The 13848-nt window shown below is 46.9% G+C and overlaps 1 protein-coding gene across 1 annotated transcript; it reads left to right on the forward strand.

Moving 5' to 3' along the window:
* The first annotated feature begins 6012 nt into the window (after positions 1 to 6012).
* LOC103634519 (CASP-like protein 4B1) lies at positions 6013 to 8808 on the forward strand. Its single transcript, XM_020541431.1, has 4 exons — positions 6013 to 6338; positions 6746 to 6925; positions 7026 to 7161; positions 8349 to 8808. Exons 1-4 carry the CDS (start codon positions 6013 to 6015, stop codon positions 8538 to 8540), a joined length of 834 nt encoding a protein of 277 aa, XP_020397020.1. The 3' UTR covers positions 8541 to 8808.
* The last annotated feature ends 5040 nt before the right edge of the window (positions 8809 to 13848 follow it).

Consider the following 13848-nt stretch of genomic DNA (forward strand, 5'->3'; position numbering starts at 1 on the left):
TACCCTCAAGGCTCCTAATTCTCAGCTGGTAACCCCCATCAGCATAAAGCTGCAAAGGCCTGATGGGTGCGATTAAGTCAGGGATCAGTCCATTCGAGCGACTCGATCACGCCTCGCCCGAGCCTAGCCTCGGACAAGGGCAGCCGACCCCGGAGGGTTTTCGTCTCGCCCGAGGCCCCCCTCCAACGGTGGGCACATCTTCGGCTCGCCCGAGGCCCTGCCTTCGCTAAGAAGCAACCCTGACTAAATCGCCGCACCGACCGACCGAATCGCAGGAGCATTTAACGCAAAGGTGGCCTGACACCTTTATCCTGACACACGCCCCCCGACAGAGCCGAAGTGACCGCCGTCACTTCGCCGCTCCACTGACCGGCCTGGCAGAAGGACAGCGCCGCCTGCGCCACTCCGACTGCAGTGCCACTTGACAGAGTGAGATTGACAAGCAGTCAGGTCCTGCCAAAGGCACCATAGGAAGCTCCGCCCGACCCAGGGCTCGGACTCGGGCTAGGTCCCGGAAGACGGCGAACTCCGCTCCGCCCGACCCAGGGCTCGGACTCGGGCTAAGCCCCGGAAGACGGCGAACTCCGCTCCGCCCGACCCAGGGCTCGGACTCGGGCTAAGCCCCGGAAGATGACGAACTCCGCTCCGCCCGACCCAGGGCTCGGACTCGGGCTCAGCCCCAGAAGACGACGAACTCCGCTCCGCCCGACCCAGGGCTCAGACTCGGGCTCAGCCCCAGAAGACGACGAACTCCGCTTCGCCCGACCCCAGGGCTCGGACTCCGCCCTGGCCTTTGCCGAACGACCTCCGCCTCGCCCGACCCAGGGGCTCGGACTCGGCCTCGGCCACGGAAGACAGACTTGACCTCGGCTTCGGAGGAGCCTCCACGTCGCCCAACCTAGGGCGCAGGCCAGCCACGTCAACAGGAAGCGCCATCATCACCTTACCCCGAGCTGACTCGGGCCGCAGAAGAACAAGACCGGTGTCCCATCTGGCTAGCTCCGCCAGATAGGCAATGATGGCGCCCCGCAAGCCCTGTGACGACGGCGGCTCTCAGCTCTCTTACGGAAGCAGGAGGACGTCAGCAAGGACTCAACCACTCCGACAGCTGTCCCTCCGCCAGGCTCCGTTGCTGCTCCGACGGCCACGACATCACACCAGCAGGGTGCCAAGATCTCTCCGGCTGCCACATCGGCATGTACTTAGGGCGCTAGCTCTCCCCCGCTAGACACGTAGCACTCTGCTACACCCCCGTTGTACACCTGGATCCACTCCTTACGACTATAAAAGGAAGGACCAGGGCCCTCTTAGAGAGGGTTGGCCGCGCGGGGACGAGGACGGGACAGGCGCTCTCTTGGGGCCGCTCGCTTCCCTCACCCGCGTGGACGCTTGTAACCCCCTACTGCAAGCGCACCCGACCTGGGCGCGGGACGAACACGAAGGCCGCGGGATTTCCACCTCTCTCACGCCCGTCTCCGGCCACCTCGCTTCCCCCCTTCGCGCTCGCCCACGCGCTCGACCCATCTGGGCTGGGGCACGCAGCGACATTCACTCGTCGGCTTAGGGACCCCTCGGTCTCGAAACACCGACACATAGAATATCACATACGATAATGAACTTACCATGGTTAGAAAGAAATGGGAAAAGGTCTCGCGAGAGTTAAAGCTTATGCCCGAAACGCACTACGGGTAAACAAATGACTAAACGTCACGTGTTCTAGTTCCAATCGGTTTTAACAAAAGAATTAGCTACATGCACTAATGTAAACGTGACCACTTTTAGTAGATTAACATTGAATGAGATAGACGATTAGCTATACAAATTAACTAACGTAACCAATTTCCAAATTGAGACTCCTATCTTATTAATAAAAACACGTGATTAGCGCGCATAGGACTCGGGGGGTAGACGAGGCGTCTGGGGGTAGATGGGGGCACGACGGGTCGCGCCAAGGCACGCGCACTACGCGAGCACGCGCGCGAGGCCGCACGCACACGCCACGAACTAGCCGTGCGCACGTCGGGGCCGAGCGCTAGCCGAGCTCAAAGCCGCGCGCTAAAGGCACGTTGGGCCGAGCTCGAGGCCACGCCGGGGCCGTCACGACGCGAGCAAGGCACGGCGGGGCGAGCGGGCAAGCGCGCCGGGGCAAGCAAGCACGGGCGAGCGAGGACGCGGCCGGGCGAGGACACGGCCGGGCGAGGCCGGGCGCGAGGGCGGGCGGAGCTCGTCGGAGCGGGGACGGGCGCGAACCCGAGGCGACGCGCCGGCCGAGCGGGGCCGAGCGAGCGCGGGGAGGGCGGCCAGGGGCGGGGCCGAGCGCGGCTCGTCGGGGGCGGCCGGGCACGGGGCGGCGCGGGTCGCCGGGGCGGCCAAGCGCGCCGGGGCCGGGGTCGAGCGGGCGCGGGGAGGGCTTCCGGGGCCGGGCGGGCGCGGGACGAGGCCGGGCGCGACGGGGCGCGACCGCGGCGGGGCGGGGCGGGCTCGCTGGAGCGAGGCCGGGCGAGGGCGGGGAAGGGGCGGGCTCGCCGGAGACGGGCGCGGCGAGGCGGGGCCGGCCGAGGTTGGGGGGCGGCCGAGCCGGGGCAGCCGGGGCGCGGGCTCGCCGGAGCGAGGCGCGCCGGGGAGCGGCGCCGGCGGGCGGGGTCGGGGCCGGGGCCGAGCGGGCGCGGGGAGGGCGCCGACGGGGAGGGAAGGAGGAGGGAGGGGAGGAGAGGAGGGAGGAGAGAGAGAGGAGGGCGGGTCTCACCGGAGGGGAGGACGGCGGCGACGGCACCGGGGAGGGGCGGCGGCGGCTAGGGTTAGGGTTAGGGTGAGGGAGAGAGAGAGGGATGACGGGCGGGGCCCGCGGGGAGGATTTTTGGAAAAAAAGAAAAGGGGAGGGGCGGTTGGGCCGGCTGGGCCCAAAAGGGGGGAGGGGGCGCGCGGCTGGGCCGCCAGGCCGGCCCACGGCGAAGGAGGGCGGCTGGGCCGCCGCGGGAGAGCGCGGGAGGGGGGGGGCTAGGTGGGCCACGCGAGAGCTGGGATGCGGGGAGGCGGAGTGGGCCGTGCTGCTGGTGGGCTGAGGGAGGTTTTCCCCTTTTTTGTTATTTCTTTCTCTTCCTTTTTATTCTTCTTCAAATCTAAATATAGTTTTTGAATCAAAGATTCAATTATTTAATGAGTTTGAATTGATGCCCAAACACAATAATTCGACACAAAAATATGCCTCGACATGCTATGCAACAATCAAGGACCCTCTTAGGGTTTTATTTTACGAGGATTATGCCGGTATAAAACAAAAATAATTCTCCATTTTTGGGAAAAGATAAGGAAAACAGAGAAATGAGAGAGTAACAACCTGAATTTGGTGGATATTAGAAAAAAATTTTATACCCCTAAATCCAGGGTGTTACACGTATCTATGTGACGCTTAACGACAAACGACGACCTAGAAAAGCAATTTTCTTAGGAGTTCAGCGAATTGCTCAAGAGGACGAGGCTGATACTTATCTTATCCACTACCGGAATCGCGTTCTTTGCCGAGTGTCTAAGACACTCGACAAAGGCTATTTTACACTCGGCAAAGCCTTTGCCGAGTGTAACACTCGACAAAGAGCACTCGACAAATATTTCATCGGCAAAGGGTTCTTTGCCAAGTGTTTTTTTTCGGACACTCGGCAAAGACTTTGCCGAGTGTCAAAAAGCACTCGGCAAAGAAAAACACTCGGCAAATTAAGAATCGAAAAATTAAAAAAAACAGCAAAACATTTTTTAAATTTTAGGAACAACTCTCCAACCCTACCTTATTACCTTACCCGTTGCCCTATCATTTTTCACTATTATTTTGAATCAAACTTATATGTTTTGTAAATGGTGAGATTCGAACTCGCAACCTCTCTCTCGCGCATACCCTTCTATACCACTACACTACTACACCAATTATGTTTATATTACGTTTTCATTCCCCATGTACTATAACAAATCGAGAGTAATTTGATTATTTAAGGCACTAAATGAGTTCATTTGAAAATGTGACCAACTATAAAGTTGCATAACTTTTTGAGATCTACAAGTTTTATTTTAATAGTTTCTACATCCGAGACCGTTTACAAAATTTGAATTTTAAATTTGAAAACTTTACACGAAATTTTCAATGATAAGATGATTTCAAATCTAAAAATTGTCAACTACAAAGTTTCATTACATTTCAAGACCTACAACTTTTATTTTGGTGGTTTTTCCATCCAAGACAGTTTGAAAAATTCAAATTTCAAAATTCAAACATAGTTTTGCATAACAAGATGATTTCAAACTAAAACATTGTCAACTACAAAGTTTCATAACTCTTCAATACCTACAACTTTCATGTTGGTGGTTTTTTCTTTCGAAGTCGTTTTCAAAATTCAAATTTTAAATTTTTTAAATTCAGACGTAGTTTTCGTTGACAATATGACTTCAAATGAAAAAGTTGTCAACTATAAACTTCTATAACTTTTCAAGATCTACAAAGTTTATTTTGGTTGTTTGGTTATTTGTTTATCTCAGATGATGGTTCTAACAATATGCACAAATTTTATACGTCTCTCTTGTAGTTTCATAAACTACGAGAGAGATATAGGTTTTATGAACAAATTTATTTTTATTTTATCATATGAAGAAATGTTCAATATATAAATTGTACATCATGATGAGTTATACAAATTTGTAGTTGAATTTTTTTTTCATTTGAATTAATTTACTACTTTAAAATGTGATTTTTAAATTGTCTTTGCCTAGTGTTGGAGAAAAAACACTCGGCAAAGAGCTCTTTGCCGAGTGTTGTATTTGTGACACTCGGCAAAGAGCCCTTTGCCGAGTGTCAAAAATAAAACACTCAGCAAAGAGCTTCTTCGCCGAGTGTTTTATTTTACCAAGGGTTTTTTTGCGTGGCACTCGGCAAAGAACTCTTTGCCGAGTGCCCGAAATAAAACACTCGACAAAGAATATGACACTCGGCAAAGAGCCAAATTCCGATAGTGATCGTATTTTTTTTCAGGCCTCCTCGCACGGCATTCTTTTTCTAACTTAAATGACTTGTACCTGTAATTTATAATGGTTTAAGGTTCAAAACCGGAACATTAGGTTGATTGTGCATGTATATTTATCTTTTAAAAGCCATTTACCCTATACCTATTAAGACATGTACAACCCACATAAATGCTCATAACTTAAGGGGTATCAAGGTGTTAAGTGCAAAAAACACAAGAGACGTATTTTAGTGAAAGAACATATCTAGCACGGTTCTTTAAGTATAAATACGGTTCTACCCATATAATCTACATAAATGAGTCGCATCTTGAAAGGTTATAATGAATAAGATACAAAGCTTAGATACATTAGGTTGTATCTAGTGCTTGGAGAACTGATACACTTATGTTGCTCTTCAAAACCGAAAGGTAGAGAACAACATGACCCTATTTGTTTCAGCTTTCTATAGCTTCTGACAACTAAAATCTCTATTGTGGATTGTCAAACACTCAGCTTTTCAGCCAGCTTTTATAAAAATTGATTTGTTAAAAAATATACAAAATTAATATAAACACGGTCAAATCATTACAATAGTAGAAATTCGTCACTTTCTAGATTGTGAACCATATAAATAGCTTCATCTTACTTCGCCCGTAATCTTAACCCTACTCAGAATCTCTGGCTAAACCAAACATGCCCACGCTCGACTCCTGGAACGAAGATGATTTTTTTGAGCCCAGGAGTCGAGCGTGAAAGCTAACTTGTGGGCCCGAGATCACTCACGGATGAAGATGATTTTTTTTGAGTTCCCGACTTGGTAATTATTTGGCAACCGCTGATCTTTCTTTACTACTCTGTAGTCTGTACTAGTGAGTAGTGGCCTCGCTTTGCTTCCGCTTCTGTAATGCACATTACAAGTGCCTTCCCGCATCACCCACAAAGCACTTTTGCTTGTTTTTTTTTTATAATCACACAAGCCCCGAAAATATTGTTCCCCTCACTTCCTCACTCATCAACCGCTAAGCGATGGCGATGGTCACCATTGACAACGCCGCCGCCACCATAGCCGCCGCAGAGAAGCCGCAGGACGCCGAGAAGCCGGACTACGCCCCCTATAACGGCACTTCCAGCGCCGCAGATGGCGGCACGGGCGCCGGCGTCCGCGGCGGCGGCGGTGGCGGCCGCGTCGTGGACTCGGTGGTGGCGCGGTGGCGGCGGGAGGACATGCTCGACAAGAGCCCCCTCGCGCTGCATGGCGCGGCCGCCGTCTTCGCCTTAGTCGCTCTCGTTTATAGATGTCCAAACAGTGCGGGCCGCCCGTTTGGTCCGTGGCACGGCACGAATTTAGCCCGGTCCAAACACGGTCCGGCACGGTCGGTTACGGGCCCGGGCCGGCACGGCCCGTTTAGCGGGCCGGGTATGGGCACATACGGCGGCCCGCGTGCTTTGGCCCGGTCCGGCCCGATAAATGGGTCGGCCCGACGGCGGCCCGCATATTTATGTAAATACTAAATACACGGCCAAACATATATAAAATGCATACATAAATATAAAATGCATACATAAATATTTTGTTGTCTTAATATATATAAATAATATGTTATTATATATGATTAATTCTGTTAAATATATGTATTTATATACCGTTCTACTGTTGGTTCGGGCCAGTGCCCGGCCCGGTCCGTTGAGGCCCACCGGGCCAACGGGCCGGCCCGGCACGATTTTTCCCTGTGCGTGCCGGGTTTGGGCATGTCCCTAGGCACGTGGGTCAGCCCGACCCGGCCCGAAGCATCAACGGGCCGTGCCTGGCCCGACCCTATTCGTACCGGGCCGAAACGGGTTCGGGCCGGGTGGCCCGTTTGGACATCTATACTCTCGTTCTCGTCGCGTCCAACCAGCACGGCGGCTGGATGCAGTTCGACCGCTACGAGGAGTACAGGTGCGCGAGCGGACGGCGGTTGCTGGCGGGTTCGAGCACGGCGTGCTCTTCGATCCGTGTTTATTTATGGCTTATCATTGTGTATCCTCTCTCTCCCTAGGTACCTGCTTGCAATCGTGTCGCTGGGGTTACTCTACTCGCTGGCGCAGGCGGTGCGGCGCGCGTACCGGATGCGCGGCGGCGCCGACCCCGTCTCCTCAGCATCTGGGAGGCTTCTCGATTTCGTCGGTGACCAGGCGAGTGGCTGCTTCCAACTTTTAGTCTGCAACTATATTCTGCTGGCTTAAGTGTTTCGCTCAATCAACACAAGTCCGACGTGTTTCTCGATTTGGTCGACATTCCTGCTCAGTGTCAAGGAAATGGGAGAAGAATGTGAATGGAGGGGGTAAACTACGAGTGCAATTTATGAAGTGATAAGCAACAGTAAAGGTTCCAGTACAGTCATTAATACCTCTTCAGTTTCTTTTCGGGAGAAACTAAAAAAACGATAGTGGGCTAGAAGCTCCCAAGAATGGTCCAATAATGTGGGCAATCTATATACTACTACCAGCGCATGACAGGCCAACAGCAGCAATCATGGTAATGTGGTGCCCAGAGCCCAGTATAAGGGAGATTGGAGTGGTTGGACCAAACTTCGAAATGAGCTCGAAGTTGGGAGTATGTTTTGATTCTTCAGTTGGTTGGAGATAATTACTGCATGTTAAAATTTTGTTCATGACGCCCAATGGATTATGCCTAAATGCATGAAATACTCTGGTGTCAACAATGAAGTTTGAAATGCCTGGGGAACCATGTCCACTTAGCCTGCCCTTGAGGATATGCTTGTCTTGGGCCTGAAACTCCTCACGGTTGAGGGAGGGGAAGGGGTCTGCAAATGACATGACTATTTACAGTTCCACTTGTTTCTTGCTAGTTTCATAGCTTTAGATCTCAAACCTCATGATTAGATTTTCTAATATTTGAATCAGTAGCCCCACTTATTCTAAGGGCACTTAAAAGTTAGAAGTACATTTGCTGGAACATAAATTTACTTTCCAGTGCCTACCTAGATTTTGTTAGTCAAGAGAGTTAAAATAATAAAGTTCAAGGGGCACATGTGGCATTATATGAAGTAACCCTTCATGACATTGCCAGTGGTGTATTCTTATAACAATTAAACTGGCAAAGAGGGTCTGTATCAAAGTTCATGCTTACCCCTTCTTAGATTATTTGATCAGGACTCATGAGCTTATCTATTTCATGTCATGGCACCATTTCTAGTGCAGCAAGATAACAAGGAAAAAAATTTGGTTGGCTGCAACTTCGTTCTTTCAAGACATTCTTTGTACTGAAACCGATAATTACCACAATCTTCTTTAGACGAAATTGATTGCAATGTTTAAATGATATAGCTTTGCTGACAGATCTGTGACGCCGTTTGCAGGTAGTTGCATACTTGCTGATGTCCGCGCTGTCGGCTGCCGTCCCCATCACTAACCGCATGAGATCTGCAGTTGTCAATAACTTTACAGACGCAACCGCTGCAGCAATCAGCATGGCCTTCTTTGCATTTGTAGCTCTTGCCTTGTCAGCAGTGGTTTCTGGTTACAAGCTCTCCAAACAAACATACATGTGAATCATCGTTCTAGAAGTAAAACCCATTAGGTGGAATATTCATTATGGATTGCAATCCAAAGAAGAGAAGCCTCTGATGCCTCTCTTCAACTTGGATGTCATCTGTTATGTGCTAAGGTGATTGTTGTTGCTTGCAGTAGGTTCCATGTGTGTACATAGAATTATGCGTGGCATTCCTGAATATGATTGTTTTCCTTTCTTAAGTATTGTTGTCATGATGAGAACATTTAACTTCTATGAACATAAGCAGAAGTTGAGTTGTATGCTTATTTCAGGGCACATAATTTTCCTTGATGCCTCTGAAAAGAGAAATGTTTGCTACCCTTGTTATAATATGCATGAAAACACCTAGGTCTCTAGTTAGATTTCAGTGATTAATAACGACGCTATATTATTGTGGCTAATGTGTTTTTAGAGATAATATAAGTCAGGCCATGATAATGACGATTAATTAGGCGTACATAGATTTTGTGCTCCCTATTGATGGTATTCATTTTAGGTTTTCCAAGGATGTCCGAGAAGGTTAAGCATCAACTAGTTCTAGGTGTTAATATAGTTGATGGACATATAGATTAGCGATACAACCTTTATTTTTTTTCTCTTTTGGTCATACTATAAAGAGGATATGTATGGGTAGCTTGACCTAGGTAAGTTTAATGAGTGTTTGTGAAATATAGTACTAGGTAGATCTATGGAAACCTAAGATAAGTTAATTTAAGATCAAATCAAACTCAAAGAGTGTTTGAAGTAGATGAGTTAATGGTGTTGCAGGTGGATCAAGCATGTTCGGTGCGCACTAGATACGTGACGCCAGATAGGAATGTGCCTTGTTGCATCGGTTATGATGCGCCGAAAACGACACCCAAAGATGTCTACAAAATGGCATGAAAGCCGGTTGTTAGGATCTAGACAACTAGAGAGGGGTCAATAGCCTATAAAAATAATTTTATAAAACTTAAATTTATAACTAGAGTCAAGATATTTAGATATGCAGAAGCGTTTACTTACTATAGTTCCAATTTACTTTAGGCTATCTATTAAAGAAACTAGTAGTTTGTAACAAGATTGTGTTAAGGATATATACTAGGAGTACCTGAAGACACTTTAATGTACAAGGCCCTGGTAGGTGGATCTGAGCTTCTACCTTAGAAGCTGGAGGCAAAGCTCCATATAAAATCGGCCCCTAGTCCAAGATGACACCTAAGGGCATGTACAGTGATGTTTAATGTGGAGGCTCTTATGGTGTTTAAGGGGTTATTTACAAAAAAAAACCTTAGAGTCGTCTCTCCGTGAAGAGACGTCTCTGGCTCGTAAACCAAGTAACAACAGACGTCTCACTTCACACTATACGAATTTGTCGTCTGTTCTATCGATCTGATGTTGTACAAATACATTTAATTCTGTATTTATTAATAGACTATATTTATAGACACTCTATTGTATAATAGAGTCTTTTAGTTATCTCTTGTGCTTGGAAAACCGTTTTGGTGTCTCTCCACCGTATATGCCCTAAAGGTCGGCACATCTCCACGACTACAACACCGACGTTCGCATCCCTAACGTCATGGGCTAGTCAAAATGAAATTGAGGAACATGAATGCCCTTGTCAGTTGGTAAACTAACATTATTTCCACTACATATTTATTTTCCACATTAGTTCAATTTCGAATCTGAATTTAGCCCACTGCATGTTTAAATTCCAATGCACTTTCTAATTCGTTGTATTTTACTTCATGCATTCATGCACACATGTATTTATCTATAGATATATGTAAGGCCATTCTCAGTGAAACATATTTATGTTTTCTAAGTGTCACGTAAGCATGAAACAAATGAAACCACAGATGAAACTTTTCATTGTGAGTGTACAGTTTTTATTTGATGTGGTTTCATAGGCAACATGCAAAACACAACATGTTTGTGTAACCGTGTATACCTAGTTTCATCCACATGAAACTCATTTCACCTCTCTCATAATAAATAAGCTACCATGTCACTGATTTTGCTGATATGTCACAATATTTAATGAGAATGAAACTCTCACTAAGATATTCGCTCTAACGCTAACCTCGGCTTGTACTTTGTTGATTAAGTTATAAATTTCAGATTTTGCCTATCCACCCCCTCTAGGCGACTTTCAATTGGTATCAGAGCCCGGTACTTCATTAGAGTCTAACCACTCGAAGTGATGTCGGGAGGATCCGCCAAGAGGGATATGGAAACAGCCACAAGCCACGGGAAGGCTCCATTAAGGGAGTCCAGCGCCAAAGGAAGGGAGGAATCACCTCCCCGCGTCAAGTCGCATCGGAGTGGCGACAAGAAGAAAAAGATGAAGAAAGTGGTCTACTACGAGACCGACTCTTCATCGCCCTCCACCTCCGGCTCCGACGCCGCGTCCGTCACTTCTAAGCGCCATGAGTGCAAGAAGTTTAGTAAGATCACCCTACGCTATCCCCACATTTCTAAACGCGCTCATTTACTTTCCGTTCCATTAGGCAAACCACCGGTTTTTTATGGTGAAGATTATTCTATGTGGAGTGTTAAAATGAAAGGTCATCTAACCTCACTCCACGAAAGCATATGGGATATTGTTGAGTATGGAGCGCAGGTACCATAGGTGGGGGACAAGGACTATGACTCGGATGAAGTCGCCCAAATACGGCACTTTAACTCCCAAGCAACTACTATACTCCTCGCCTCTTTAAGTCGAGAGGAGTATAACAAAGTGCATGGGTTAGAGACCGCCAAAGAAATTTGGGACGTCCTTAAGACTACACACAAAGGGGACGAGGTGACCAAGATCACCAAAAGGGAGACGATCGAGGGAGAGCTCGGTCGATTCATCCTCAACCATGGGGAAGAGCCGCAAGCCATGTACAACCGGCTAAAGATCATGGTGAACCAAGTGCGCAACCTCGGGAGCACCAAATGGGATGACCATGAAATGGTCAAGGTTATTCTAAGATCACTCGTTTTTCACAATCCTATGCAAGTTCAATTAATATGTGGCGATCCTAGATATAAGCTAATGTCTCCCGAGGAGGTTATAGGAAAGTTTGTGAGCTTTGAACTGATGATCAAAGGCTCCAAACAAATTGTCAACTTGGAGCAAGGCGGCACCTCCACACCCGAGGTGCAACCCGTCGCATTCAAAGAGACAGAGGAGAAGAAAGAAGAGTCTACATCAAGTAGGCTCCCCATCGACGCCTCCAAGCTTGACAATGAGGAGATGACGCTCATCATCAAGAGCTTCCGCCAAATCCTCAAGCAAAGGAGTGGGAAGGACTACAAACCCCGCTCCAAGAGGGTGTGCTACAAATGTGGTAAGCCCGGTCACTTTATAGCTAAATGTCCTATGTCAAGTGATAGTGACAGGGGCGACGACAAGAGGGGAAAGAGGAAGGAAAAGAAGAAGTACTACATGAAGAAGGGCGGCGATGCCCACGTGTGTCGGGAATGGGACTCCGACGAGAGCTCCACCAACTCCTCCGACGACGAGGATGCCGCCAACATCGCTGTCAACAAGGGACTCCTCTTCCCCAACGTCGGCCACAAGTGCCTCATGGCAAAAGACGGCAAAAGGAAGAAGGTAAAATCTAGATCCTCCACTAAATATACAACATCTAGTGATGAGGGTGGCTCTAGTGAAGATGGGGATAATTTACTTACCCTTTTTGCCAACCTTAACATGCATCAAAAGGAAAAAATGAATGAATTGATAGGTGTTATTCATGAGAAGGATGAACTCTTGGACAACCAAGAGGAATTCCTTATTAAGGAAAATAAAAAACATGTTAAGGTGAATAATACTTATGCTGAGGAGATAGAAAAATGTGAAAACTTGACTAAAGAGCTTAGCACTTGCCATGACACTATTTCCAACCTTATAACTGAGAATGTTAGTTAAATTACTAAGGTTGAAAAGTTAAATATTTGTGATGATTCAATTGTCAGTCTTAGAAATGAAAATGCTAATTTAATTGCTAAGATTGATAAATTGAATGAATTAATTTCTAGCCTTAAAACTGGGAATGATAAGTTAATTTCTAAGGCTAAAGATTTGAATGTTTGCAATGTTTCTATTTCCAATCTTAAGAATGAGAATGCTATTTTACATGCTAAGATTGATGAATTAAATACTTGCAAACCCTCTACATCTACTGTTGGTTATGTCTCTATTTGTACTAGATGTAGAGATGTAAATGTTGATGCTATCCATGATCGCCTTGCCTTAATTAAACAACAAAATGATCACATAGCTCAACTTACTCCTAAAATTAATGAGCATGAGATAGAAAATGAAAAATTTAAATTTGCTAGAGGCATGCTCTATAGTGAGAGACGCCCTGGCATTAAGGATGGCATTGGTTTCCAACAGGGAAGCAATGTCAAGCTTAGTGCCCCTAAAAAATTGTCTAACTTTGTTAAGGGCAAAGCTCCCATGGTTTAGGATAATGAGTGTTACATTTTATATCCTGCCAATTATCCTGAGCACAAGATTAGGAGAATTCATGCTAGGAAGTCTCATTCTGTTTTCCATCATGCTTTTATGTACAAGAATGAGGCATCTAGCTCTAGGCATTCTACCCATGTTAAAATGCCTAAAAAGAAAACTCCTACTGCATCAAATGAACCTAATGTTTCATTTAAAACTTTTCATGCTTCTTATGTGCTTACTAACAAATCAGGCAAAGTAGTTGCCAAATATGTTGGGGGCAAACACAAGGGCTCCAAGACTTGTGTTTGGATACCCAAGGTGCTTGTTTCTAACGTGAAAGGACCCAAGACTGTTTGGGTACCTAAGAACAAGGCCTAACACTGTTTTGCAGGTTTATGCATCCGGGGGCTCAAGTTGGATCATTGATAGCGGATGCACAAACCACATGACAGGGGAGAAAAGGATGTTCTCCTCCTACGAGAAAAACGAAGATCCCCAACGAGCTATCACATTCGGGGATGGAAATCAAGGTTTGGTCAAAGGACTTGGTAAAATTGTTATATCACCTGACCATTCTATTTCCAATGTTTTTCTTGTAGATTCTTTAGATTACAATTTGCTTTTAGTTTCTCAATTATGCAAAATGGGCTACAACTGTCTTTTTACAAATATAGGTGTTACTGTCTTTAGAAGAAGTGATGATTCAGTAGCATTTAAGGGAGTATTAGAGGGTCAGGTATATTTAGTTGATTTTAATAGAGCTGAACTCGATACTTGCTTAATTGCTAAGACTAATATGGGCTGGCTCTGGCATCGCCGACTAGCCCATGTTGGGATGAAGAATCTTCACAAGCTTCTAAAGGGAGAACAC

Source organism: Zea mays, chromosome 1, assembly GCF_902167145.1.
Source record: "Zea mays cultivar B73 chromosome 1, Zm-B73-REFERENCE-NAM-5.0, whole genome shotgun sequence".
Taxonomy (NCBI): Eukaryota; Viridiplantae; Streptophyta; class Magnoliopsida; order Poales; family Poaceae; genus Zea; species Zea mays.